This window comes from Ranitomeya variabilis, chromosome 2 (genome assembly GCF_051348905.1).
Source record: "Ranitomeya variabilis isolate aRanVar5 chromosome 2, aRanVar5.hap1, whole genome shotgun sequence".
Lineage (NCBI taxonomy): Eukaryota > Metazoa > Chordata > Amphibia > Anura > Dendrobatidae > Ranitomeya > Ranitomeya variabilis.
This window is the reverse complement of record NC_135233.1, coordinates 217,871,642-217,899,125: the sequence shown is the minus strand read 5'-3', so window position 1 is coordinate 217,899,125 and position 27,484 is coordinate 217,871,642. Positions and strand designations below refer to the sequence as shown.

Here is a 27,484-nt window from a genome sequence, read left to right as displayed (position 1 = left end):
AATGAAGCTTTAAAAATTATCTCGGATAATAACTATTATAAGAAAAGTTCCTTTAATAACTATGCATCCTCCATACGGAAATATATTGATCTTATTGCAGAAGGATTGACTCTAAATATTTTTAGTAACAAAGAAAAAAGCTTTTTATGCGTAAAAAACCCCAGTATCCCATTCTTTTATCATTTGCCAAAAATACACAAAAATATACAAAACCCCCCAGGCAGGCCCATTATTGCAGGTATAAATTCACAGACTTCCAATCTTGCACAATATATTGATCGAATTATGCTTACACATGTTTTTAATCTTAATAGCCACCTTCGTGATTCCTACCATTTATTAGTGCTTTTACAGAAAGTTTTATGGAAACCTGAGTACTTCTTTCTTACTATGGATGTTTCAGCACTGTACTCAAACATCCCACACGACTTCTATGTTTTCATTACTTCCTTAAATTTGATAATAGGCTTTCCTCAATTCAAAAAATCTTTCTAATTAAAGGATTGGATTTTATACTAAAAAATAACTATTTTACCTTCGAAAATGAATTTTATCACCAGATCAAAGGGACCGCAATGGGCTCGAAAGTAGCACCAACTTTCGCAAATCTTTTTATGGGGGGTTTTGAGGAATTATTTATTTTAAATGAAACATTGCAGAAACAAATTATTTTTTATAAAAGGTTTATAGATGACTTGATATTTATTTGGGATAACACAGAAAATAATGTTGATAATTTCATCCAGCCAATTAATAATAATAACTGGGGTCTTTCATTTACTGCCCTTTATGATAATAATATCATCAATTTCTTGGATGTTACACTCTTTATAAAAGATGGCAACATCTGTAGCAAAACATTTTTTTAAAAAGTTGATGCAAATAGCTACATTCATTTCAGCAGTGGTCATTACTCTAAATGGTTAAACAATATTCCAAACAATCAATTCCGTCGAACTAGAAAGAACTGCACTGCTGATATTGATTATAAGGAACAATCCACCATATTGAGTAAAAAATTTCGTGCTCAGAACTATCCCACAAATCTAGTAAAACGAGCCTTTGATAATTCTAGGAAATTAAACCAAGGAGCACTATGAGATAATAGAGTAAAAAATCATGACGATAAAAAATGTAAGATGAATTTTATAACACAGTATAACAATGAACATAAAGAAATACGTGATGTTCTACAAAAAAACTGGTACATTCTATTAAATGACCCCGTTCTAAGTAAAGTTCTCTCTAGAAATCCTAAGATTACCTTCCACAGAGCACCTACCATCAGGAATATTATAGCACCGAGTCGTCTGAACCCCTTAAACAATCCAAGGGATAATCATATTACCAACACAATCAGAGGGATTTATAAATGTGGATCAAAAAACTGTCTATGCTGCCAAAACATCAAACATAAAGCTGACAGCACTATCTCTTTTGCCACCAAAGAGAAATTTATGATCTCTCATTTTCTGAATTGCAATTCAGAATATGTAATTTATGTAATTGAGTGCCCTTGTGGCAAACAGTATGTTGGTAGAACAATTCAACCACTCCATCTACGGTTAAATTCACACAGGCACAACATAAAAAAGGGCCTCCTTACCCATGGACTATCTAGACATTACACTCTAATACATAATAAGGATTTTAATCATTTGAAAATCAGTCCCATTGATCACATCCCTGAAAAGGTTCCCAACAGAATTATGAAATTAAATAGAAAGGAGGTGTATTGGATGTACAAACTAGGGAGCTTGAAACCGCAGGGTCTGAATGAGATCACTGAGGCTTTCATTTAATTTGGTAATATATATACAGAATTGTCTATGTAATCTCTATTTTTTATAAATGCTAATCTATATATACATTTTTTTTTTAATTCATGAAAATGATCAAATAGTTAGTCTGATGTGTTTATTGTCCCTTGATATGAACAATGTTTTTAATTATTTAATTATTTATTTTTTAGAATTTAATCTATATATCCTAATTCGTGAGAAATATATTTAGTAAATAATTAGACTAGTGTGTATATAGCCCCCGACGTGGTTGATTGGTTTGTATTGGTGTCGATCTCCTGGATTGGAGTGTGGACATATATTTTTTTTGTTTTGAGCTCAGTGCCATGTCGCTCCCAATTGAGTTAAATTACTTCCAATGTTTGCCTTGGTAAAAAAGAAAGGGGAAAAAAAAAAAAAATCCCGATATTATAGAATGGAACAACCCCAAAAAAGAAGTAGAGACAACCTGTCCAGGAATTTACAGTATGTATATATTTTTATCAATTTTTTAGTAGTTGTTTTAATAATAAAATATATATTTTTTAATAATATATTTTGGTTAAGGTGGAATTCAAACTTAATAATCAATAGCTTTTATACACAAAGAAATGAATGGTGTGGCTCAGTAGCCTGTGCATTATGCAGCAGACCTTGGTAACTGGGGAATCTCATCTCACAGGTTCCCATCAGCTATCTTCCTCTTTTTCTTTTTTTCATTGAAGGGACATTTAACCGATTAACTTAACCAACTGATTACCATCTCTTTTAACTTAATATCCTGTAAATATAAATTAATGCAAGATTACCCTTCAATGAATTCTGTGCCGACAAAGTTGTATTAACCCCTTCCCGACATGTGACGGTATAGTACGTCACATGTCGGGACCCCCGCTTTGATGTGCGCTCCGGCGGTGAGCGCACATCAAAGTCGCGACATGTCAGCTGTTTTTTACAGCTGACATGTGCGCGCAATAGCGGCGGGTGAAATCGCGATCACCCGCCGCTATTAACTAGTTAAATGCCGCTGTCAAACGCAGACAGCGGCATTTAACTACCGCATCCGGCCGTGCGGCCGGATATGAGCGCATCGCCGACCCCCGTCACATGATCGGGGGTCGGCGATGAGTCAGGAAGGTAACCATAGAGGTCCTGGAGACCTCTATGGTTACTGATTGCCGGTGGCTGTGAGCGCCCCCCTGTGGTCGGCGCTCACAGCACACCTGCAAATCTGCTGTGTAGCAGCGATCTTATGATCACTGCTGCATAGCAGAGCCGATCGGGCTGTGCCTGCTTCTAGCCTCCCATGGAGGCTATAGAAGCATGGCAAAAGTAAAAAAAAAAAGTTTTTAAAAATGTGAAAAAAATAAAAAAAATATAAAAGTTTAAATCACCCCCCTTTCGCCCCAATCAAAATAAATCAATAAAAAAAACCCCCAACCTACACATATTTGGTATCGCCGCGTTCAGAATCGCCCGATCTATCAATAAAAAAAAAGCATTAACCTGATCGCTAAATGGCGTAATGAGAAAAAAATTCGAAACGCCAGATTTACGTTTTTTTGGTCGCCACGACATTGCATTAAAATGCAATAACGGGCGATCAAAAGAACGTATCTACACCAAAATGCTATCATTAAAAACGCCAGCTCGGCACGCAAAAAATAAGCGCTCACCTGACCCCAGATCACGAAAAATGGAGACGCTACGAGTATCGGAAAATGGCGCAATTTTGTTTTGTTTTGTTTTTTGCAAAGTTTGGAATTTTTTTTCACCACTTAGGTGAAAAATAACCTAGTCATGTTAGGTGTCTATGAACTCGTAGTGACCTGGAGAATCATAATGGCAGGTCAGTTTTAGCATTTAGTGAACCTAGCAAAAAAGCCAAGCAAAAAACAAGTGTGGGATTGCACTTTTTTTGCAATTTCACTGCACTTGGAATTTTTTTCCCGTTTTCTAGTACACGACATGCTAAAACCAATGATGTCGTTCAAAAGTACAACTCGTCCCGCAAAAAATAAGCCCTCACACGGCCAAATTGACGGAAAAATAAAAAAGTTATGGCTCTGGGAAGGAGGGGAGCGAAAAACGAAAACGGAAAAACGGAAAAAGCTCCGGGGGTGAAGGGGTTAACCTTTTGTGAACCATGAACTTTGACACCATATATCATCTGACCATCTGGCTTCTTTTTTTTTTTTTTTCAACTCTGTTGGTATTTAAACAATGTAAGCACGTTGTATCTAGATGTATGTTGTATGTGGGATTTCCTGAAGAAGAGGTCGCACTGACCTTGAAACGCGTTGAATAAACCACCTTTTAAACATATTATCCTTGGAATGTCATCATTAAGGCAGCGCGGATTTAACCCACACCTCCTGCACAGTTTATATCGTCATACGGCCGTTGATCGGCTTGTGGATCTGCAGCAGCCGAAATCGCTACATGCTCTTCATTCAACAAAATCAGGTGAGCAATTCTAAGAAAGCTCTCTTGGTTATCTAGAGGATAAGACCCTATTTTGTGCTTTGTGTCTCCATTTTCTTTCCTATAGCATTTTTTTTAAACATTTCAAAAATTCCTGTGAAACACCTGAAGGGTTATTAAACTTCTGGAATGTGGTTTTGAGCATTTTGAGGGGTGTACTTTTTAGAATGGTGTCACACTTGGTTATTTTCTATCATATAGACCAGGGGTCCCCAACTCCAGTCCTCAAGGCCCACCAACAGGTCATGTTTTCAGGATTTCCTAAGTCTTGCCCAGGTGATAATTGCATCACCTGTGCAATACAAAGGAAATCCTGAAAACATGATCTGTTGGTGGGCCTTGAGGACTGGAGTTGGGGAACACTGATATAGACCCCTCAAAGTGACTTCAAATGAGATGTGGTCCATAAAAAACAAATGGTGTTGTAAAAATGAGAAATTGCTGGTCAACTTTTAACCCTTATATCTCCCTAACCAAAAAAAATGTTGATTCCCAAATTGTCCGGATGTAAAGTAGACATGTGGCAAATGTTACTTATTAAGTATTTTGTGTGACATATCTCTGTGATTTAAGGGCATGAAAATTCAAAGTTGAAAAATTGCGAAATTTTCAAAATTTTCGGCAAATTTCCGCTTTTTTCACAAATAAACTCAAGTAATGGCAAGGAAATTTTACCACTAACATGAAGTACAATATGTCATGAGAAAACAATGTCAGAATCACCGGGATCTGTTGAAGCGTTCCAGAGTTATAATTTCATAAAGGGACAGTGGTTAGAATTGTAGAAATTGGCCCAGTCATTTAATGTGCAAACCATTGGGTTAATTATCTTCATTTTTTTAACACAACACAAATGTACCCCAATTTACATCTTTGTAAGGAAATATGCTTATAAGCAGCCAGGTGTTCAATGACTATACAAAATAATCCCTCCTTACAATGCTATGTATATTCTGCTGTGTTATAAAGATCCATAGAGGCTCAAATACACGGTTACATATTATTCACTGACTTCTTTATTAACTTTATTCAAGGTGTTTGATATGAAAGTTCTCATAGAAGCCAAGGCAATAAACATTTAAAATGTGGCCCTGATGATGATGGCAACAAGGGGCCCTTGACTCACGAAGAGTCAACCTTCAGCAGTCAGGAAAGGTAAAGCCCCAGTGAAGGAAATCTCCACCAAACCATGGCTGAAGGACTGCCGTTCACTTAGCCTTTGGGTGTTCATTGATGAGAACAGAGACCGAGCCCGGAATCTGCCTCGTTCTGCAGTAGGAAACTCACTTACTCAGTGAGTGCGTCTAGCTGCTGAATGTCCATTAATGTCGTATTCAGTGGTGGAGAACAGAGACCAAGTCTGGAATCTGCCTCATTGTGCAGTAGGAAACTCACTTTTCAGTGAGTGCGTCTAGCTGCTGAATGTCCAGTAATGTCATATCCAGTGGTGGAGAACAGAGACCGAGCCCGGAATCTGCCTCATTCTGCAGTAGGAAACTCACTTATTCAGTGAGTGCATCTTGCTGCTTGCTGCTGAATGTCCAGTAATGTTACATCCAGGGGTGGAGAACAGAGACCAAGTCTGGAATCTGCCTCTTTCTGCAGTAGGAAACTCACTTATACAGTGAGTGCGTCTAAGCTGCGGAATGTCCAATAATTACATATCCAATGGTGAGAACAGAGACCGAGCCCGGAATCTGCCTCGTTCTGCAGTAGGAAACTCACTTATTCAGTGAGTGCATCTAGCTGCTTGCTGCTGAATGTCCAGTAATGTTACATCCAGGGGTGGAGAACAGAGACCAAGTCTGGAATCTGCCTCGTTGTGCAGTAGGAAACTCACTTATTCAGTGAGTGCGTCTAGCTGCTGAATGTCCAGTAATGTCGTATCCAGTGGTGGAGAACAGAGACCGAGCCTGGAATCTGCCTCGTTCTGCAGTAGGAAACTCACTTATTCAGTGAGTGCATCTAGCTGCTTGCTGCTGAATGTCCAGTAATGTTACATCCAGGGGTGGAGAACAGAGACCGAGCCCGGAATCTGCCTCGTTCTGCAGTAGAAACTCACTTATTCAGTGAGTGCATCTAGCTGCGGAATGTCCAATAATGACATATCCAATGGTGAGAACAGAGACCGAGCCCGGAATCTGCCTCGTTCTGCAGTAGGAAACTCACTGGTTTTGTGAGTGCATCTAGCTGCGGAATGTCCAGGAATGTCATATCCAGTGGTGTAGAATGTCCAGTAATGGCATATCCAGTGGTGTAGAATGTCCAGTAATGTCATATCCAGTGGTAGAGAACAGAGACCGAGCACGGAATCTGCCTCTTTATGCTGATGTAAAGTTGTCTCCAGCTGGATCCCATGTTCATTGGGTTCACAGCGAGACCCTGCTCTGCCTCACCTGCAATAGAAATGTCACAACATTAGCAAAACAGTAAAGATGACTATATGGATATAGAGACAGATTTTAATGAGTAAGACAGCTGGAAAAGTTTAGATGTCATTCGTTATTTCCAGATTATATTGTTTCTGGAGGACAACAAGTTGGCATATGGAGACTTAAAGGCCATGCAATACTTCCCAGGGAATTTGAATAACTAAATAGCTTCTTCAGAGAGGAAGAGGACGAGAACTCTCTCAAATTCCCAGGGAAGAATTGTCTACAAGAAGAAACCTAAACCCTTAAACCCCATGTCAAAAGTCTCTAACGCAGGAAAATCAGATCTCCTGCTTTACACTGATGAGAAGCAAACAAACCGAAACACACATCTGCAATGGGAATTTCTGCTTTGGCTTCTTTTCTTAAGTTATGTAGCAAGATTTTTTAAAGAGTCGATATTGACTTTTAAGATTGCTACTTGGAATACGTGGCACTACTGTTCATGTCCTCTGCCGCTCTGATGCGGCTTCTTACATTATATTACAGCACTAGTCTTTACACGCAATGAACTGATCCTAGCCTTACAGGCCATCCTCTGACAGATTGACTAATAGATTATTGATTAGTCTCTTATTGAAAAGAAATGGATTTTAGAAACATTAACATAACCAGTCTGGAAACTCCCCTCTGTGTCAGTCTGTCATTGTTAGTTTGCTTACTGTAAGTGATATCTGTAATTAGTATATAACCTTCTCATGTACAGCACCATGGAATCAATGGTGCTATATAAATAATAATAATAATAATAATATGTTGCTGGTACCAGCTACACTCCTCACAAAGACCTGTTTTGGATCCCAGTCTAAAGCTTTAGCTTGCACAAATAAAAATTTTGCTATCAACATTTAGGTCTCAAGTGATCAATTTCTAATTAGTTATCCCACTGCATGTTAATGCTAGAACACAACATACTGTATTAATAGAACAACACGGCACTCGTAGTAGTGTATAGAGTAGGTGCTCAAGTAGGGTATCCAGCCCAACAAATCCAAATCCGAAAAAACTTGGCACTCTAAATGAATAATTATCATATGCAAAAGGTTTATTGATGTGCATCCATAAAGTCCAACGTTTTCGGTCCACATCTGGACCTTCATCAGGACAAATATGAGAGATCTGGTACAGGGAGAAACGTTAATCCTGTCTCTATAAATTCCAATACTGGTAGGGTAGCCTGGATGCAGCAAGAAGTCCTGTCCACGTAGGCGCACGTGTAATACGACTGGACACGCCTGGCAGGAGTCGCGGCAGGAAGAAAAGAAGAGGACGTCATCGTATGAAGATGGGAGGCGCTGGACCTGGACCGCGACGCCCATCAGACAGGACCACATCGGGACCGCCCCTGGGTGAGTATACTATAACCTGTTTTTCTTATCTTTCAGGATACATTGGGGGCTTATCTACATCATTACAGAATGCTGTAGATAAGCCCCTAATGCCAGTAGCCTTAGCTTATAGGCCAATTGTGGGGTGACAGATTCCCTTTAAAGAAGACTATTCACCACACATTTTTCATGTTGAACTGGACACATGATGTAATATTGGCAGTAAAGTGGAATAAAACTTAAAAAAAAAATTGCCTTAGTTAAGTAGATTAGTAATCAAAATACTTGTCGATACTGAGGTAACTTTTGTGAAATCAGAGTGGGAATTGCCAGAGAGTTTTCATTAGAGGGGGTGTACTTCTTTTCCCTCTATGACGCTGGCCACATCTAGAATATGGGATCCAGTTTTAGGCTGCACATTTAAAAAAGGATATTCAGAAATTGGAGTCAGTTCAAAGGTGGGAAACTAGATTATTACATGGGATGGAGACCTCTCATATGGTGAGATGTGGAAAAGTTGGGCTTCTTACATGAGATCTCATTAACATATATAAATATTTGTGTGGTCAATACAAAGGTTTAGCACATGACTTACTTATTCCTTGCAAGGACCATACTTAGGACCAGTGGGCACGCATTACGAGTAGAAGAAAGGCTATATTGACAGCTAAGTAGGAAAGGGTTCTTTACAGTTAGAGCAGTCAGACTTTGGAATGCCACCCACAAGAGGTAGTAATGGCGGCAGACACTATAACCGCTTTTACAAAAGAGCTGGATGATTTCCTCAATACACATAACATTGTGGGTTATAGTTAATTTAGTGACAAAATGCACAATTGGCGGAGAAAGGTTGGACCTAAGTCTTTTTTAACCTATGGAAAAAAAGCATAAGTAACAAGCAGCACATCAGAAAAAGAACACAGCCCCACAATAGCTTAGAGCAGGTTTCTCAATATGTGAGATGTGAGGATACAGCCCTAACCTCCTGGTCTAACCTTCTGCATGAATCAGTGTGGAGGTAGAGGCAGCACAACTGAGTTTATCTGTGTCACATTACAAACCCTTCTATCAGCTTTCATCCTTCTTTGATAGCACAGTCACCATATCTGCTGTCCATTACAAACCCTTCTATCAGCTTTCATCCTTCTTTGATAGCACAGTCACCATATCTGCTGTCCTGCCTCTTCCCCAGAGAAGCATCAGTCATCACACAAAAAAAAAATTGTATATTACTCTGCAATCACTATTACATCATGTGACCAGTTCAACCAGAAAACTTTCGTGAAAAGTCCTCTTTAAACTGCAAATCAATAACCTATTGCTATAAAACCCAAATCTTTATTTTATGCAAGCAAAGAAAGTTAGAATAACAGCTGTTTTGGGGTTTGGGGTGGGTGATGTCAGCAGTCTTTTCTATCAGGGTCAAGGCAAAATTAACGTACTGTCAGGGATGGTGACCGCGTCCTCATCTGGGCCCATGTTGATTACTTCATCACCGGCATCAGGCATAGGGATCATGGTGCTGCTGCTGATTTCTCTTTTTTCCACCATGGGTCCTTGAGGAGCGACATCAGTCACAATATTTGTTTTGTCCTCATGTTTTCCCGTGATGTAGAATACTGAAATTAGGTTAAATTCTCACCAAGGACAACATTTGCAAGGAGTTTGTGTGGGTTTCCTCTGGGTTCCTCCCACACTCCAAAGACATACTGAGGGGGAATTTAGATTGTAAGCCCCAATGGGGACAGTGATAACAATGTAAGTAAAATGTTGTGGAAATAATGATGCTACATACAGTGGGAAAATAAGTATTTGACACACTGCCAATTTTGCAAGTTTACCCACCTATAAAGAATGGAGAGGTCTGTAATTTTTATTGTTAGTACACTTCAGCTGTGAGAGATAGAATCTTAAAAAAATCCAGAAAATCACATTGTATGATTTTTGCACAATTAATTTGCATTTTATTGCGGGAAATAAGTATTTGATACAATAGAAAAATAGAAATTAATATTTGGTACAGAAACCTTTATTTGCAATTACAGAGGTCATATGTAGTAGTTATTTCCCAAGTTTGCACACACTGCAGCAGGGATGTTGGCCCACTCCTCCACACAGATCTTCTCCAGATCTGTCAAGTTTCGGCAATGGTGGAGAGGTTGGAGTGTGATTGAGTGTGTGTGATTAAGTGTGTGTGATTGAGTGTGTGTGATTGAGTGTGTGTGATTGAGTGTGTGTGATTGAGTGTGTGTGATTGAGTGTGTGGACAGGTATCTTTTATACAGATAACAAGTTCAAACAGGTGCAATTAATACAAGTAATGAGTGTAGAGTAGGAGAAATTCTTAATGAAAAACTAACAGTTCTCCGAGAGCCAGAATTCTTCCTGGTTGGTAGGTGATCAAATACTTATTTCATGCAATAAAATGCAAATCAGTGGTGTAACAATCATAAACTAAATCCAGAAAATCACATTATAAGATTCTGTCTCTCACAGGTGAAGTGTACCTATGATAAAAATTACAGACCTCTCCATTCTTTGTAGGTGGGAAAACTTGCAAAATTGGCATTGCATCAAATACTAATATTCCCCACTGTAAGTGAGATAAATATATAAAATAAACATCATATAAATGTTATCACCTCTAATTGGTACAGTGATGTATAAAACGATGGACCAAACCACAAGAGTTACCTCTATGTCCAGGGTTTATTGACTGACATTTTCCTTTAAGAGACTTTTTTTATAAGGGCGTTTTTCCATTAAATTTATGTCATAAAAGTCCTGAGTACTTACTGTCAGACTTGACCATCGTATTCTGATATGCCTTGAGTTCGGTGATTACATCATTAAACTGAATGCGAAAGAGTTGGAAGTCTTTGAGGTAGTCACTTTTTTCTGCCAAGGGTCCGCGAGGAGCTTCATGATTTCCAATATTTAGATTATTTTCATGTTTTCCTGTAACAGAAACCACAGAAATCAGTATTTTGATAATAAACACTTCTCTATGTTTCCCATAGATTATTATCTGTCCGTCTACGGATCTTTTACCGACAAGATTCTTAAAGAGACGATTTTTACAAGGTTGTTTTTCTTTTCATTGCGTTTTAAATATATTTTCAGAAGGGGAGAAAAAACAGAAACGCAAAAACGGAAAACTTCAATGTCATGAAGGGATTAAAAAATGGGTTTTACTGAATCTTTCCTCACAAAACTATATCTATGTACTCCGCCTCCTCTGCTCTATAATATGGAACCTGCATTTTAAACTGTATTTTCTTGGTGACTGGTTCTCTTTAAAGAAGATTATTCACCACAAATGTTTCTTGGTAAACTGGACACATGATGTAATATTGGCAGTACAGTGGAATAAAACTTTTAAAAAAATTTGCCTCAGTTATGTAGATATTAGTCATCAAAATACTTGTCGATACTGAGGTAACTTTTGTGAAATCAGAGTGGGAATTGCCAGAGAGTTTTCGTTAGAGGGGGTGTACTTCTTTTCCCTCTATGACGCTGGCCACATCTAGAATATGGGATCCAGTTTTAGGCTGCACATTTAAAAAAGGATATTCAGAAATTGGAGTCAGTTCAAAGGTGGGAAACTAGATTATTACATGGGATGGAGACCTCTCATATGGTGAGATGTGGAAAAGTTGGGCTTCTTACATGAGATCTCATTAACATATATAAATATATGTTTGGTCAAGAATATGGTCCAGCAAATGACTTACTTATTCCTTGCAAGGACCATACTTAGGACCAGTGGGCACGCATTACGAGTAGAAGAAAGGCTATATTGACAGCTAAGTAGGAAAGGGTTCTTTACAGTTAGAGCAGTCAGACTTTGGAATGCCGACCACAAGAGGTAGTAATGGCGGCAGACACTATAACCGCTTTTACAAAAGAGCTGGATGATTTCCTCAATACACATAACATTGTGGGTTATAGTTAATTTAGTGACAAAATGCACAATTGGCGGAGAAAGGTTGGACCTAAGTCTTTTTTAACCTATGGAAAAAAAGCATAAGTAACAAGCAGCACATCAGAAAAAGAACACAGCCCCACAATAGCTTAGAGCAGGTTTCTCAATGTGTGAGATGTGAGGATACAGCCCTAACCTCCTGGTCTAACCTTCTGCATGAATCAGTGTGGAGGTAGAGGCAGCACAACTGAGTTTATCTGTGTCACATTACAAACCCTTCTATCAGCTTTCATCTTTCTTTGATAGCACAGTCACCATCTCTGCTGTCCATTACAAACCCTTCTATCAGCTTTCATCTTTCTTTGATAGCACAGTCACCATATCTGCTGTCCTGCCTCTTCCCCAGAGAAGCATCAGTCATCACACAAAAAAAAAAATTGTATTTCACTCTGCAATCACTATTACATCATGTGACCAGTTCAACCAGAAAACTTTCGTGAAAAGTCCTCTTTAAACTGCAAATCAATAACCTATTGCTATAAAACCCAAATCTTTATTTCATGCAAGCAAAGAAAGTTAGAATAACAGCTGTTTTGGGGTTTGGGGTGGGTGATGTCAGCAGTCTTTTCTATCAGAGTCAAGGCAAAATTAACGTACTGTCAGGGGTGGTGACCGCGTCCTCATCTGGGCCCATGTTGATTACTTCATCACCGGCATCAGGCATAGGGATCATGGTGCTGTTGATGATTTCTCTTTTTTCCACCATGGGTCCTTGAGGAGCGACATCAGTCACAATATTTGTTTTGTCCTCATGTTTTCCCGTAATGTAGAATACTGAAATTAGGTTAAATTCTCACCAAGGACAACATTTGCAAGGAGTTTGTGTGGGTTTCCTCTGGGTTCCTCCCACACTCCAAAGACATACTGAGGGGGAATTTAGATTGTAAGCCCCAATGGGGACAGTGATAACAATGTAAGTAAAATGTTGTGGAAATAATGATGCTACATACAGTGGGAAAATAAGTATTTGACACACTGCCAATTTTGCAAGTTTACCCACCTATAAAGAATGGAGAGGTCTGTAATTTTTATTGTTAGTACACTTCAGCTGTGAGAGATAGAATCTTAAAAAAATCCAGAAAATCACATTGTATGATTTTTGCACAATTAATTTGCATTTTATTGCGGGAAATAAGTATTTGATACAATAGAAAAATAGAAATTAATATTTGGTACAGAAACCTTTATTTGCAATTACAGAGGTCATATGTAGTAGTTATTTCCCAAGTTTGCACACACTGCAGCAGGGATGTTGGCCCACTCCTCCACAGAGATCTTCTCCAGATCTGTCAAGTTTCGGCAATGGTGGAGAGGTTGGAGTGTGATTGAGTGTGTGTGATTGAGTGTGTGGACAGGTATCTTTTATACAGATAACAAGTTCAAACAGGTGCAATTAATACAAGTAATGAGTGTAGAGTAGGAGAAATTCTTAATGAAAAACTAACAGTTCTCCGAGAGCCAGAATTCTTCCTGGTTGGTAGGTGATCAAATACTTATTTCATGCAATAAAATGCAAATCAGTGGTGTAACAATCATAAACTAAATCCAGAAAATCACATTATAAGATTCTGTCTCTCGCAGGTGAAGTGTACCTATGATAAAAATTACAGACCTCTCCATTCTTTGTAGGTGGGAAAACTTGCAAAATTGGCATTGCATCAAATACTAATATTCCCCACTGTAAGTGAGATAAATATATAAAATAAACATCATATAAATGTTATCACCTCTAATTGGTACAGTGATGTATAAAACGATGGACCAAACCACAAGAGTTACCTCTATGTCCAGGGTTTATTCACTGACATTTTCCTTTAAGAGACTTTTTTTATAAGGGCGTTTTTCCATTAAATTTATGTCATAAAAGTCCTGAGTACTTACTGTCAGACTTGACCATCGTATTCTGATATGCCTTGAGTTCGGTGATTACATCATTAAACTGAATGCGAAAGAGTTGGAAGTCTTTGAGGTAGTCACTTTTTTCTGCCAAGGGTCCGCGAGGAGCTTCATGATTTCCAATATTTAGATTATTTTCATGTTTTCCTATAACAGAAACCACAGAAATCAGTATTTTGATAATAAACACTTCTCTATGTTTCCCATAGATTATTATCTGTCCGTCTACGGATCTTTTACCAACAAGATTCTTAAAGAGACGATTTTTACAAGGTTGTTTTTCTTTTCATTGCGTTTTAAATATATTTTCAGAAGGGGAGAAAAAACAGAAACGCAAAATCGGAAAACTTCAATGTCATGAAGGGATTAAAAAATGGGTTTTACTGAATCTTTCCTCACAAAACTATATCAATGTACTCCGCCTCCTCTGCTCTATAATATGGAACCTGCATTTTAAACTGTATTTTCTTGGTGACAGGTTCTCTTTAAAGAAGATTATTCACCACAAATGTTTCTTGGTAAACTGGACACATGATGTAATATTGGCAGTACAGTGGAATAAAACTTTTTAAAAAATTTGCCTCAGTTATGTAGATATTAGTCATCAAAATACTTGTCGTTACTGAGGTAACTTTTGTGAAATCAGAGTGGGAATTGCCAGAGAGTTTTCGTTAGAGGGGGTGTACTTCTTTTCCCTCTATGACGCTGGCCACATCTAGAATATGGGATCCAGTTTTAGGCTGCACATTTAAAAAAGGATATTCAGAAATTGGAGTCAGTTCAAAGGTGGGAAACTAGATTATTACATGGGATGGAGACCTCTCATATGGTGAGATGTGGAAAAGTTGGGCTTCTTACATGAGATCTCATTAACATATATAAATATATGTTTGGTCAAGAATATGGTCCAGCAAATGACTTACTTATTCCTTGCAAGGACCATACTTAGGACCAGTGGGCATGCATTACGAGTAGAAGAAAGGCTATATTGACAGCTAAGTAGGAAAGGGTTCTTTACAGTTAGAGCAGTCAGACTTTGGAATGCCGACCAAAAGAGGTAGTAATGGCGGCAGACACTATAACTGCTTTTACAAAAGAGCTGGATGATTTCCTCAATACACATAACATTGTGGGTTATAGTTAATTTAGTGACAAAATGCACAATTGGCGGAGAAAGGTTGGACCTAAGTCTTTTTTAACCTATGGAAAAAAAGCATAAGTAACAAGCAGCACATCAGAAAAAGAACACAGCTCCACAATAGCTTAGAGCAGGTTTCTCAATGTGTGAGATGTGAGGATACAGCCCTAACCTCCTGGTCTAACCTTCTGCATGAATCAGTGTGGAGGTAGAGGCAGCACAACTGAGTTTATCTGTGTCACATTACAAATCCTTCTATCAGCTTTCATCTTTCTTTGAGAGCACAGTCACCATCTCTGCTGTCCTGCCTCTTCCCCAGAGAAGCATCAGTCATCACACAAAAAAAAAATTGTATTTCACTCTGCAATCACTATTACATCATGTGACCAGTTCAACCAGAAAACTTTCGTGAAAAGTCCTCTTTAAACTGCAAATCAATAACCTATTGCTATAAAACCCAAATCTTTATTTCATGCAAGTAGTGTTGAGCGATACCGTCCGATACTTGAAAGTATCGGTATCGGAAAGTATCGGCCGATACCGTCACAGTATCGGAATCCAATCCGATACCGATACCCGATACCAATACAAGTCAATGGGACTCATGTATCGGACGGTATCCCTGATGGTTCCCAGGGTCTGAAGGAGAGGAAACTCTCCTTCAGGCCCTGGGAACCATATAAATGTGTAAAAGAAAGAATTAAAATAAAAAATATCGCTATACTCACCTGTCCGACGCAGCCGGGACTTCAGCGAGGGAACCGGCAGCGTTGTTTGTTTAAAAATCGCGCTATTACTTGGTTACGTGAATTCCCGGCTTGTGATTGGTCAGGTCGGCCATGTTGCCGGGACGCGGACCAATCACAGCAAGCCGTGACGAAATTACGTCACGGCTTGCTGTGATTGGTCCGCGTCCCGGCAATATGGCCGCCCTGACCAATCACAAGCCGGGACGTCACGGGAGGCTGGACACGCGCTCATTTTAAAATGGGCGCGTGTCCAGCCTCCCGTGACGTCACGGCTTGTGATTGGTTGCGCCGCGATCAACCAATCACAAGCCGGGAGGCTGGACGCGCTCATTTTGAAATGGGCGCGTGTCCAGCCTCCCGTGACGTCACGGCTTGTGATTGGTTGCGCCGCGATCAACCAATCACAAGCCGGGAGGCTGGACGCGCTCATTTTGAAATGGGCGCGTGTCCAGCCTCCCGGCTTGTGATTGGTTGACCGCGACGCAACCAATCACAAGCCGTGACGTCACGGGAGGCTGGACACGCGCCCTTTTTAAAATGAGCGCGTTTCCAGCCTCCCGTGACGTCACGGCTTGTGATTGGTTAATGGCGGCCATGTTGCCGGGACGCGGACCAATCACAGCAAGCCGTGACGTATTTTCGTCACGGCTTGCTGTGATTGGTCCGCGGCCCGGCAACATGGCCGCCCTGACCAATCACAAGCCGGGACTTCGCGTAACCATGTAAAAGCGGGAATTTTAAACAAACAACGCTGCCGGTTCCTGCGCTGAGGTCCCGGCTGCGTCGGACAGGTGAGTATAGCGATATTTTTTATTTTAATTCTCTATTTTACACATTTTAACATTAATGTTGTTCCGATACCCGATACCCGATACCACAAGAGTATCGGAATCCCGGTATCGGAATTCCGATACAGCAAGTATCGGCCGATACCCGATACTTGCAGCATCGGAATGCTCAACACTACATGCAAGCAAAGAAAGTTAGAATAACAGCTGTTTTGGGGTTTGGGGTGGGTGATGTCAGCAGTCTTTTCTATCAGGGTCAAGGCAAAATTAACGTACTGTCAGGGGTGGTGACCGCGTCCTCATCTGGGCCCATGTTGATCACTTCATCACAGGCATCAGGCATAGGGATCATGGTGCTGTTGATGATTTCTCTTTTTTCCACCATGGGTCCTTGAGGAGCGACATCAGTCACAATATTTGTTTTGTCCTCATGTTTTCCCGTAATGTAGAATACTGAAATTAGGTTAAATTCTCACCAAGGACAACATTTGCAAGGAGTTTGTTTGGGTTTCCTCTGGGTTCCTCCCACACTCCAAAGACATACTGAGGGGGAATTTAGATTGTAAGCCCCAATGGGGACAGTGATAACAATGTAAGTAAAATGTTGTGGAAATAATGATGCTACATACAGTGGGAAAATAAGTATTTGACACACTGCCAATTTTGCAAGTTTACCCACCTATAAAGAATGGAGAGGTCTGTAATTTTTATTGTTAGTACACTTCAGCTGTGAGGATAGAATCTTAAAAAAATCCAGAAAATCACATTGTATGATTTTTGCACAATTAATTTGCATTTTATTGCGGGAAATAAGTATTTGATACAATAGAAAAATAGAAATTAATATTTGGTACAGAAACCTTTATTTGCAATTACAGAGGTCATATGTAGTAGTTATTTCCCAAGTTTGCACACACTGCAGCAGGGATGTTGGCCCACTCCTCCACACAGATCTTCTCCAGATCTGTCAAGTTTCGGCAATGGTGGAGAGGTTGGAGTGTGATTGAGTGTGTGTGATTGAGTGTGTGGACAGGTATCTTTTATACAGATAACAAGTTCAAACAGGTGCAATTAATACAAGTAATGAGTGTAGAGTAGGAGAAATTCTTAATGAAAAACTAACAGTTCTCCGAGAGCCAGAATTCTTCCTGGTTGGTAGGTGATCAAATACTTATTTCATGCAATAAAATGCAAATCAGTGGTGTAACAATCATAAACTAAATCCAGAAAATCACATTATAAGATTCTGTCTCTCGCAGGTGAAGTGTACCTATGATAAAAATTACAGACCTCTCCATTCTTTGTAGGTGGGAAAACTTGCAAAATTGGCATTGCATCAAATACTAATATTCCCCACTGTAAGTGAGATAAATATATAAAATAAGCATCATATAAATGTTATCACCTCTAATTGGTACAGTGATGTATAAAACGATGGACCAAACCACAAGAGTTACCTCTATGTCCAGGGTTTATTCACTGACATTTTCCTTTAAGAGACTTTTTTTATAAGGGCGTTTTTCCATTAAATTTATGTCATAAAAGTCATGAGTACTTACTGTCAGACTTGACCATCGTATTCTGATATGCCTTGTTTTCGGTGATTACATCATTAAACTGAATGCGAAAGAGTTGGAAGTCTTTGATGTAGTCACTTTTTTCTGCCAAGGGTCCGCGAGGAGCTTCATGATTTCCAATATTTAGATTATTTTCATGTTTTCCTGTAACAGAAACCACAGAAATCAGTATTTTGATAATAAACACTTCTCTATGTTTCCCATAGATTATTATCTGTCCGTCTACGGATCTTTTACCAACAAGATTCTTAAAGAGACGATTTTTACAAGGTTGTTTTTCTTTTCATTGCGTTTTAAATATATTTTCAGAAGGGGAGAAAAAACAGAAACGCAAAAACGGAAAACTTCAATGTCATGAAGGAATTAAAAAATGGGTTTTACTGAATCTTTCCTCACAAAACTATATCAATGTACTCCGCCTCCTCTGCTCTATAATATGGAACCTGCATTTTAAACTGTATTTTCTTGGTGACTGGTTCTCTTTAAAGAAGATTATTCACCACAAATGTTTCTTGGTAAACTGGACACATGATGTAATATTGGCAGTACAGTGGAATAAAACGTTTTAAAAAATTTGCCTCAGTTATGTAGATATTAGTCATCAAAATACTTGTCGATACTGAGGTAACTTTTGTGAAATCAGAGTGGGAATTGCCAGAGAGTTTTCGTTAGAGGGGGTGTACTTCTTTTCCCTCTATGACGCTGGCCACATCTAGAATATGGGATCCAGTTTTAGGCTGCACATTTAAAAAAGGATATTCAGAAATTAGAGTCAGTTCAAAGGTGGGAAACTAGATTATTACATGGGATGGAGACCTCTCATATGGTGAGATGTGGAAAAGTTGGGCTTCTTACATGAGATCTCATTAACATATATAAATATATGTTTGGTCAAGAATATGGTCCAGCAAATGACTTACTTATTCCTTGCAAGGACCATACTTAGGACCAGTGGGCACGCATTACGAGTAGAAGAAAGGCTATATTGACAGCTAAGTAAGAAAGGGTTCTTTACAGTTAGAGCAGTCAGACTTTGGAATGCCGACCACAAGAGGTAGTAATGGCGGCAGACACTATAACTGCTTTTACAAAAGAGCTGGATGATTTCCTCAATACACATAACATTGTGGGTTATAGTTAATTTAGTGACAAAATGCACAATTGGCGGAGAAAGGTTGGACCTAAGTCTTTTTTAACCTATGGAAAAAAAGCATAAGTAACAAGCAGCACATCAGAAAAAGAACACAGCCCCACAATAGCTTAGAGCAGGTTTCTCAATATGTGAGATGTGAGGATACAGCCCTAACCTCCTGGTCTAACCTTCTGCATGAATCAGTGTGGAGGTAGAGGCAGCACAACTGAGTTTATCTGTGTCACATTACAAACCCTTCTATCAGCTTTCATCTTTCTTTGATAGCACAGTCACCATCTCTGCTGTCCTGCCTCTTCCCCAGAGAAGCATCAGTCATCACACAAAAAAAAAATTGTATTTCACTCTGCAATCACTATTACATCATGTGACCAGTTCAACCAGAAAACTTTCGTGAAAAGTCCTCTTTAAACTGCAAATCAATAACCTATTGCTATAAAACCCAAATCTTTATTTTATGCAAGCAAAGAAAGTTAGAATAACAGCTGTTTTGGGGTTTGGGGTGGGTGATGTCAGCAGTCTTTTCTATCAGGGTCAAGGCAAAATTAACGTACTGTCAGGGGTGGTGACCGCGTCCTCATCTGGGCCCATGTTGATTACTTCATCACCGGCATCAGGCATAGGGATCATGGTGCTGTTGATGATTTCTCTTTTTTCCACCATGGGTCCTTGAGGAGCGACATCAGTCACAATATTTGTTTTGTCCTCATGTTTTCCCGTAATGTAGAATACTGAAATTAGGTTAAATTCTCACCAAGGACAACATTTGCAAGGAGTTTGTGTGGGTTTCCTCTGGGTTCCTCCCACACTCCAAAGACATACTGAGGGGGAATTTAGATTGTAAGCCCCAATGGGGACAGTGATAACAATGTAAGTAAAATGTTGTGGAAATAATGATGCTACATACAGTGGGAAAATAAGTATTTGACACACTGCCAATTTTGCAAGTTTACCCACCTATAAAGAATGGAGAGGTCTGTAATTTTTATTGTTAGTACACTTCAGCTGTGAGAGATAGAATCTTAAAAAAATCCAGAAAATCACATTGTATGATTTTTGCACAATTAATTTGCATTTTATTGCGGGAAATAAGTATTTGATACAATAGAAAAATAGAAATTAATATTTGGTACAGAAACCTTTATTTGCAATTACAGAGGTCATATGTAGTAGTTATTTCCCAAGTTTGCACACACTGCAGCAGGGATGTTGGCCCACTCCTCCACACAGATCTTCTCCAGATCTGTCAAGTTTCGGCAATGGTGGAGAGGTTGGAGTGTGATTGAGTGTGTGTGATTAAGTGTGTGTGATTAAGTGTGTGTGATTGAGTGTGTGTGATTGAGTGTGTGTGATTGAGTGTGTGTGATTGAGTGTGTGGACAGGTATCTTTTATACAGATAACAAGTTCAAACAGGTGCAATTAATACAAGTAATGAGTGTAGAGTAGGAGAAATTCTTAATGAAAAACTAACAGTTCTCCGAGAGCCAGAATTCTTCCTGGTTGGTAGGTGATCAAATACTTATTTCATGCAATAAAATGCAAATCAGTGGTGTAACAATCATAAACTAAATCCAGAAAATCAATATTATAAGATTCTGTCTGTCACAGGTGAAGTGTACCTATGATAAAAATTACAGACCTCTCCATTCTTTGTAGGTGGGAAAACTTGCAAAATTGGCATTGCATCAAATACTAATATTCCCCACTGTAAGTGAGATAAATATATAAAATAAACATCATATAAATGTTATCACCTCTAATTGGTACAGTGATGTATAAAACGATGGACCAAACCACAAGAGTTACCTCTATGTCCAGGGTTTATTCACTGACATTTTCCTTTAAGAGACTTTTTTTATAAGGGCGTTTTTCCATTAAATTTATGTCATAAAAGTCCTGAGTACTTACTGTCAGACTTGACCATCGCATTCTGATATGCCTTGAGTTCGGTGATTACATCATTAAACTGAATGCGAAAGAGTTGGAAGTCTTTGAGGTAGTCACTTTTTTCTGCCAAGGGTCCGCGAGGAGCTTCATGATTTCCAATATTTAGATTATTTTCATGTTTTCCTGTAACAGAAACCACAGAAATCAGTATTTTGATAATAAACACTTCTCTATGTTTCCCATAGATTATTATCTGTCCGTCTACGGATCTTTTACCGACAAGATTCTTAAAGAGACGATTTTTACAAGGTTGTTTTTCTTTTCATTGCGTTTTAAATATATTTTCAGAAGGGGAGAAAAAACAGAAACGCAAAAACGGAAAACTTCAATGTCATGAAGGGATTAAAAAATGGGTTTTACTGAATCTTTCCTCACAAAACTATATCAATGTACTCCGCCTCCTCTGCTCTATAATATGGAACCTGCATTTTAAACTGTATTTTCTTGGTGACTGGTTCTCTTTAAAGAAGATTATTCACCACAAATGTTTCTTGGTAAACTGGACACATGATGTAATATTGGCAGTACAGTGGAATAAAACTTTTTAAAAAATTTGCCTCAGTTATGTAGATATTAGTCATCAAAATACTTGTCGATACTGAGGTAACTTTTGTGAAATCAGAGTGGGAATTGCCAGAGAGTTTTCGTTAGAGGGGGTGTACTTCTTTTCCCTCTATGACGCTGGCCACATCTAGAATATGGGATCCAGTTTTAGGCTGCACATTTAAAAAAGGATATTCAGAAATTGGAGTCAGTTCAAAGGTGGGAAACTAGATTATTACATGGGATGGAGACCTCTCATATGGTGAGATGTGGAAAAGTTGGGTTTCTTACATGAGATCTCATTACCATATATAAATATTTGTGTGGTCAATACAAAGGTTTAGCACATGACTTACTTATTCCTTGCAAGGACCATACTTAGGACCAGTGGGCACGCATTACGAGTAGAAGAAAGGCTATATTGACAGCTAAGTAGGAAAGGGTTCTTTACAGTTAGAGCAGTCAGACTTTGGAATGCCGACCACAAGAGGTAGTAATGGCGGCAGACACTATAACCGCTTTTACAAAAGAGCTGGATGATTTCCTCAATACACATAACATTGTGGGTTATAGTTAATTTAGTGACAAAATGCACAATTGGCGGAGAAAGGTTGGACCTAAGTCTTTTTTACCCTATGGAAAAAAAGCATAAGTAACAAGCAGCACATCAGAAAAAGAACACAGCCCCACAATAGCTTAGAGCAGGTTTCTCAATGTGTGAGATGTGAGGATACAGCCCTAACCTCCTGGTCTAACCTTCTGCATGAATCAGTGTGGAGGTAGAGGCAGCACAACTGAGTTTATCTGTGTCACATTACAAACCCTTCTATCAGCTTTCATCTTTCTTTGATAGCACAGTCACCATCTCTGCTGTCCATTACAAACCCTTCTATCAGCTTTCATCTTTCTTTGATAGCACAGTCACCATATCTGCTGTCCTGCCTCTTCCCCAGAGAAGCATCAGTCATCACACAAAAAAAAAAATTGTATTTCACTCTGCAATCACTATTACATCATGTGACCAGTTCAACCAGAAAACTTTCGTGAAAAGTCCTCTTTAAACTGCAAATCAATAACCTATTGCTATAAAACCCAAATCTTTATTTCATGCAAGCAAAGAAAGTTAGAATAACAGCTGTTTTGGGGTTTGGGGTGGGTGATGTCAGCAGTCTTTTCTATCAGAGTCAAGGCAAAATTAACGTACTGTCAGGGGTGGTGACCGCGTCCTCATCTGGGCCCATGTTGATTACTTCATCACCGGCATCAGGCATAGGGATCATGGTGCTGTTGATGATTTCTCTTTTTTCCACCATGGGTCCTTGAGGAGCGACATCAGTCACAATATTTGTTTTGTCCTCATGTTTTCCCGTAATGTAGAATACTGAAATTAGGTTAAATTCTCACCAAGGACAACATTTGCAAGGAGTTTGTTTGGGTTTCCTCTGGGTTCCTCCCACACTCCAAAGACATACTGAGGGGGAATTTAGATTGTAAGCCCCAATGGGGACAGTGATAACAATGTAAGTAAAATGTTGTGGAAATAATGATGCTACATACAGTGGGGAAAATAAGTATTTGACACACTGCCAATTTTGCAAGTTTACCCACCTATAAAGAATGGAGAGGTCTGTAATTTTTATTGTTAGTACACTTCAGCTGTGAGAGATAGAATCTTAAAAAAATCCAGAAAATCACATTGTATGATTTTTGCACAATTAATTTGCATTTTATTGCGGGAAATAAGTATTTGATACAATAGAAAAATAGAAATTAATATTTGGTACAGAAACCTTTATTTGCAATTACAGAGGTCATATGTAGTAGTTATTTCCCAAGTTTGCACACACTGCAGCAGGGATGTTGGCCCACTCCTCCACACAGATCTTCTCCAGATCTGTCGAGTTTCGGCAATGGTGGAGAGATTGGAGTGTGATTGAGTGTGTGTGATTGAGTGTGTGGACAGGTATCTTTTATACAGATAACAAGTTCAAACAGGTGCAATTAATACAAGTAATGAGTGTAGAGTAGGAGAAATTCTTAATGAAAAACTAACAGTTCTCCGAGAGCCAGAATTCTTCCTGGTTGGTAGGTGATCAAATACTTATTTCATGCAATAAAATGCAAATCAGTGGTGTAACAATCATAAACTAAATCCAGAAAATCACATTATAAGATTCTGTCTCTCGCAGGTGAAGTGTACCTATGATAAAAATTACAGACCTCTCCATTCTTTGTCGGTGGGAAAACTTGCAAAATTGGCATTGCATCAAATACTAATATTCCCCACTGTAAGTGAGATAAATATATAAAATAAACATCATATAAATGTTATCACCTCTAATTGGTACAGTGATGTATAAAACGATGGACCAAACCACAAGAGTTACCTCTATGTAGAGGGTTTATTCACTGACATTTTCCTTTAAGAGACTTTTTTTATAAGGGCGTTTTTCCATTAAATTTATGTCATAAAAGTCCTGAGTACTTACTGTCAGACTTGACCATCGTATTCTGATATGCCTTGTTTTCGGTGATTACATCATTAAACTGAATGCGAAAGAGTTGGAAGTCTTTGAGGTAGTCACTTTTTTCTGCCAAGGGTCCGCGAGGAGCTTCATGATTTCCAATATTTAGATTATTTTCATGTTTTCCTATAACAGAAACCACAGAAATCAGTATTTTGATAATAAACACTTCTCTATGTTTCCCATAGATTATTATCTGTCCGTCTACGGATCTTTTACCGACAAGATTCTTAAAGAGACGATTTTTACAAGGTTGTTTTTCTTTTCATTGCGTTTTAAATATATTTTCAGAAGGGGAGAAAAAACAGAAACGCAAAAACGGAAAACTTCAATGTCATGAAGGGATTAAAAAATGGGTTTTACTGAATCTTTCCTCACAAAACTATATCTATGTACTCCGCCTCCTCTGCTCTATAATATGGAACCTGCATTTTAAACTGTATTTTCTTGGTGACTGGTTCTCTTTAAAGAAGATTATTCACCACAAATGTTTCTTGGTAAACTGGACACATGATGTAATATTGGCAGTACAGTGGAATAAAACGTTTTAAAAAATTTGCCTCAGTTATGTAGATATTAGTCATCAAAATACTTGTCGATACTGAGGTAACTTTTGTAAAATCAGAGTGGGAATTGCCAGAGAGTTTTCGTTAGAGGGGGTGTACTTCTTTTCCCTCTATGACGCTGGCCACATCTAGAATATGGGATCCAGTTTTAGGCTGCACATTTAAAAAAGGATATTCAGAAATTGGAGTCAGTTCAAAGGTGGGAAACTAGATTATTACATGGGATGGAGACCTCTCATATGGTGAGATGTGGAAAAGTTGGGCTTCTTACATGAGATCTCATTAACATATATAAATATATGTTTGGTCAAGAATATGGTCCAGCAAATGACTTACTTATTCCTTGCAAGGACCATACTTAGGACCAGTGGGCACGCATTACGAGTAGAAGAAAGGCTATATTGACAGCTAAGTAAGAAAGAGTTCTTTACAGTTAGAGCAGTCAGACTTTGGAATGCCGACCACAAGAGGTAGTAATGGCGGCAGACACTATAACCGCTTTTACAAAAGAGCTGGATGATTTCCTCAATACACATAACATTGTGGGTTATAGTTAATTTAGTGACAAAATGCACAATTGGCGGAGAAAGGTTGGACCTAAGTCTTTTTTAACCTATGGAAAAAAAGCATAAGTAACAAGCAGCACATCAGAAAAAGAACACAGCCCCACAATAGCTTAGAGCAGGTTTCTCAATATGTGAGATGTGAGGATACAGCCCTAACCTCCTGGTCTAACCTTCTGCATGAATCAGTGTGGAGGTAGAGGCAGCACAACTGAGTTTATCTGTGTCACATTACAAACCCTTCTATCAGCTTTCATCTTTCTTTGATAGCACAGTCACCATCTCTGCTGTCCTGCCTCTTCCCCAGAGAAGCATCAGTCATCACACAAAAAAAAAATTGTATTTCACTCTGCAATCACTATTACATCATGTGACCAGTTCAAGCAGAAAACTTTCGTGAAGTCCTCTTTAAACTGCAAATCAATAACCTATTGCTATAAAACCCAAATCTTTATTTCATGCAAGCAAAGAAAGTTAGAATAACAGCTGTTTTGGGGTTTGGGGTGGGTGATGTCAGCAGTCTTTTCTATCAGGGTCAAGGCAAAATTAACGTACTGTCAGGGGTGGTGACCGCGTCCTCATCTGGGCCCATGTTGATTACTTCATCACCGGCATCAGGCATAGGGATCATGGTGCTGTTGATGATTTCTCTTTTTTCCACCATGGGTCCTTGAGGAGCGACATCAGTCACAATATTTGTTTTGTCCTCATGTTTTCCCGTAATGTAGAATACTGAAATTAGGTTAAATTCTCACCAAGGACAACATTTGCAAGGAGTTTGTGTGGGTTTCCTCTGGGTTCCTCCCACACTCCAAAGACATACTGAGGGGGAATTTAGATTGTAAGCCCCAATGGGGACAGTGATAACAATGTAAGTAAAATGTTGAGGAAATAATGATGCTACATACAGTGGGAAAATAAGTATTTGACACACTGCCAATTTTGCAAGTTTACCCACCTATAAAGAATGGAGAGGTCTGTAATTTTTATTGTTAGTACACTTCAGCTGTGAGGATAGAATCTTAAAAAAATCCAGAAAATCACATTGTATGATTTTTGCACAATTAATTTGCATTTTATTGCAGGAAATAAGTATTTGATACAATAGAAAAATAGAAATTAATATTTGGTACAGAAACCTTTATTTGCAATTACAGAGGTCATATGTAGTAGTTATTTCCCAAGTTTGCACACACTGCAGCAGGGATGTTGGCCCACTCCTCCACACAGATCTTCTCCAGATCTGTCGAGTTTCGGCAATGGTGGAGAGGTTGGAGTGTGATTGAGTGTGTGTGATTAAGTGTGTGTGATTGAGTGTGTGTGATTGAGTGTGTGGACAGCTATCTTTTATACAGATAACAAGTTCAAACAGGTGCAATTAATACAAGTAATGAGTGTAGAGTAGGAGAAATTCTTAATGAAAAACTAACAGTTCTCCGAGAGCCAGAATTCTTCCTGGTTGGTAGGTGATCAAATACTTATTTCATGCAATAAAATGCAAATCAGTGGTGTAACAATCATAAACTAAATCCAGAAAATCACATTATAAGATTCTGTCTCTCGCAGGTGAAGTGTACCTATGATAAAAATTACAGACCTCTCCATTCTTTGTAGGTGGGAAAACTTGCAAAATTGGCATTGCATCAAATACTAATATTCCCCACTGTAAGTGAGATAAATACATAACATAAACATCATATAAATGTTATCACCTCTAATTGGTACAGTGATGTATAAAACGATGGACCAAACCACAAGAGTTACCTCTATGTCCAGGGTTTATTCACTGACATTTTCCTTTAAGAGACTTTTTTTATAAGGGCGTTTTTCCATTAAATTTATGTCATAAAAGTCCTGAGTACTTACTGTCAGACTTGACCATCGCATTCTGATATGCCTTGAGTTCGGTGATTGCATCTTTAAACCGAATGCGAAAGAGTTGGAAGTCTTTGAGGTAGTCACTTTTTTCTGCCAAGGGTCCGCGAGGAGCTTCATGATTTCCAATATTTAGATTATTTTCATGTTTTCCTG

General features: G+C 38.7%; 1 protein-coding gene across 1 annotated transcript in view; it reads right to left on the bottom strand.

Moving 5' to 3' along the window:
* Positions 1-5,298: 5,298 nt before the first annotated feature.
* LOC143809258 (uncharacterized) overlaps positions 5,299-27,484 on the bottom strand; it is a 31,068-nt gene continuing 8,882 nt past the window's right edge. Inside the window, exons 9-15 of the mRNA XM_077292368.1 lie at positions 27,320-27,481; positions 24,289-24,450; positions 21,218-21,379; positions 18,141-18,302; positions 13,892-14,053; positions 10,822-10,983; positions 5,299-6,661 (exon numbers count right to left, since the gene is read on the bottom strand). Coding sequence (XP_077148483.1) covers positions 6,540-6,661; positions 10,822-10,983; positions 13,892-14,053; positions 18,141-18,302; positions 21,218-21,379; positions 24,289-24,450; positions 27,320-27,481 — 1,094 coding nt within the window. The 3' untranslated portion in view covers positions 5,299-6,539. The remainder of the gene's footprint in view (positions 6,662-10,821; positions 10,984-13,891; positions 14,054-18,140; positions 18,303-21,217; positions 21,380-24,288; positions 24,451-27,319; positions 27,482-27,484) is intronic.